The sequence below is a fragment of the Phaseolus vulgaris genome, chromosome 2 (genome assembly GCF_000499845.2).
Source record: "Phaseolus vulgaris cultivar G19833 chromosome 2, P. vulgaris v2.0, whole genome shotgun sequence".
In the NCBI taxonomy this organism is placed as follows: domain Eukaryota; kingdom Viridiplantae; phylum Streptophyta; class Magnoliopsida; order Fabales; family Fabaceae; genus Phaseolus; species Phaseolus vulgaris.
Window position 1 is genome coordinate 8,169,618 of NC_023758.2, and position 1,957 is coordinate 8,171,574.

The 1,957-nt window shown below is 36.0% G+C and overlaps 1 protein-coding gene across 1 annotated transcript; it reads left to right on the top strand.

The window, feature by feature from the left end:
* Nucleotides 1–587: 587 nt before the first annotated feature.
* LOC137808999 (uncharacterized) lies at nucleotides 588–1,139 on the top strand. Its single transcript, XM_068610142.1, has one exon. The coding sequence runs from the start codon at nucleotides 588–590 to the stop codon at nucleotides 1,137–1,139; it is 552 nt and encodes a 183-aa protein (XP_068466243.1).
* The last annotated feature ends 818 nt before the right edge of the window (nucleotides 1,140–1,957 follow it).

The following is a 1,957-nucleotide window of genomic DNA, read 5'->3' on the forward strand; positions in this document are numbered from 1 at the left end:
TGTAATCTCAGGTGTTTTCTATTCCTTTCATGATTCTTGTAATTGTACTTTCATAAACTTGTAAGTGCGTGTGAAATCCTATAAAGTCAGAGGTTATTCTGACTTGAGGTGTGTGGTTGCAAAGAGGGTGAGTGGGTCTTGTGGTTTTCAAGGTCACCTCTTTGTGGTTGTGTTGTTGTAATATGTGAGTGATTACTAGTGGAACCCAGTGGTTGTTATGGGAACTGGATGTAGCTCAAGGTTGAGTGAACCAATATAAAATTGGCTGTGTAAATCTCTCTCTCTCTCTCTCACTCCTTATAACTATTTGTTTTAAATATGCTTTTGTTGCTACTATAAACAACCGGTTAAAACGTATTTTTAACCGATTAAAATTATGATAACAGATTCTAAATCATTGTTTGATTGCTTTCCTTGATTGCTTTATCTGTGAATTGAATTAAAGTTTCATTCCTAATCAATCTTTGCGAAAATCTTTGATAAAAAAATCACGCCCCTCTTATTTAAGCCATCAATTCTTACAATTGGCATCAAGAGTTAGGTTCTTGAAAAATATTCAAGTTCTGTTTTTCTGAAAACTGTTTTACATGGCTGACAAGTTGCCTTTTGGGGAAGGTGCTTCCATAAACAGGCCACCACTGTTTTGTGGTGTAAATTACCAGTTTTGGAAGGTAAGGATGAAGATCTTTATGCATTCCACTGATAAGGGTGTTTGGGAAACAAATGAAAATGGTCCCTTTATACCACAAGTTAAAAGAGATGAGGTTTTAATTGATAAACCTTCATCTGAATGGACTGAGGCTGAAAGCAAGAAAACAAAGTTTGACTGGATTGCTAAGAATATAATAACCTTTGCTTTGAGTTGTGATAAATTTTTCAGGGTATCACAATGTAGTCCCGCAAAGGAAATGTGGGAAATTCTTGAAGTCACACATGAAGGGAGAAATGATGTCAAGAGGGCCAGAAAACATGCTCTTATTCAAGAGTATGAGCTCTTTACAATGCAGAAAGTGGAGACCATATGTGATGTGCAGAAAAGGTTCTCTCACATAGTAAATCATTTGATGAGCCTTGGTAAGTCTTTTGATAAAGAAGAGCTAAACATCAAGATCTTGAAGTGTCTTGATAGAACATGGTAGCCAAAGGTCACTGTCATTTCAGAATCAAAGGGTTTGACATTAATGACAGCTACTTCCTTGTTTGGTAAGCTAAGGGAGCATGAGCTTGAGATGAATAGGCTGGTTGTCCAAGAAAGTGAGGACAAATACAGCAAAGGCATTGCACTCAAATCTTGCAATCATAAACAACATGACTCAAGTGAGAGTGATGAAGACACCATGAGTCTGCTATCAAGAAAGTTCAGCAAGTTCTTGAAGAAGAAAAACCAAGCTTCAAAAAGGTATAGCTCTAAAAAACCTAGTGATTTTAATCTTAACAAGTACACTTGTTATGGTTGTGGTGAACAAGGTCATATCAAAGCAGAATACCCCAACAATGAAAGCAAAGATAGAGCAGATTTCAAAAATGAGAAAGCGGAAAAACCAAGAAGGCATATGTTGCATGAGATGACAATGAGGTATCTTCCTCTAGCTCTTTTGGGGATGAAGAAGCAAACATGTTCCTTAAAGCCTCTGTATCCAATAGCATGAGTTCATCTTCTTCAATCAAAGGTAACAATTCTTATCAATTTCTTAAAGCTTTTAATGAAACTCATGAAGAAACTAACTGATTGCCTCTTTCTCACAACCAGTTGAAAGGTCTAAACAACTGGCTTGAAAACAGAGTCAAGTCACTGGAAGAAGAGTTGGAAAAAACAAAAGGAGGATTTTGAAAACCTTGATTTGATTTACAAGAACTCAACTTGCAGTTGTGACTCAAAGTTTTGTGAAAATTGTGAAAATCTTAAAAGAAAGATTCATTATCTTTTGAAAACCATGGATAAACTTACAACTGGAAA

What these genes read in the sequence shown, in the direction of transcription:
- LOC137808999 (XM_068610142.1), top strand. Translation starts at nt 588, where the DNA reads ATGGCTGACAAGTTGCCTTTTGGGGAAGGTGCTTCCATAAACAGGCCA.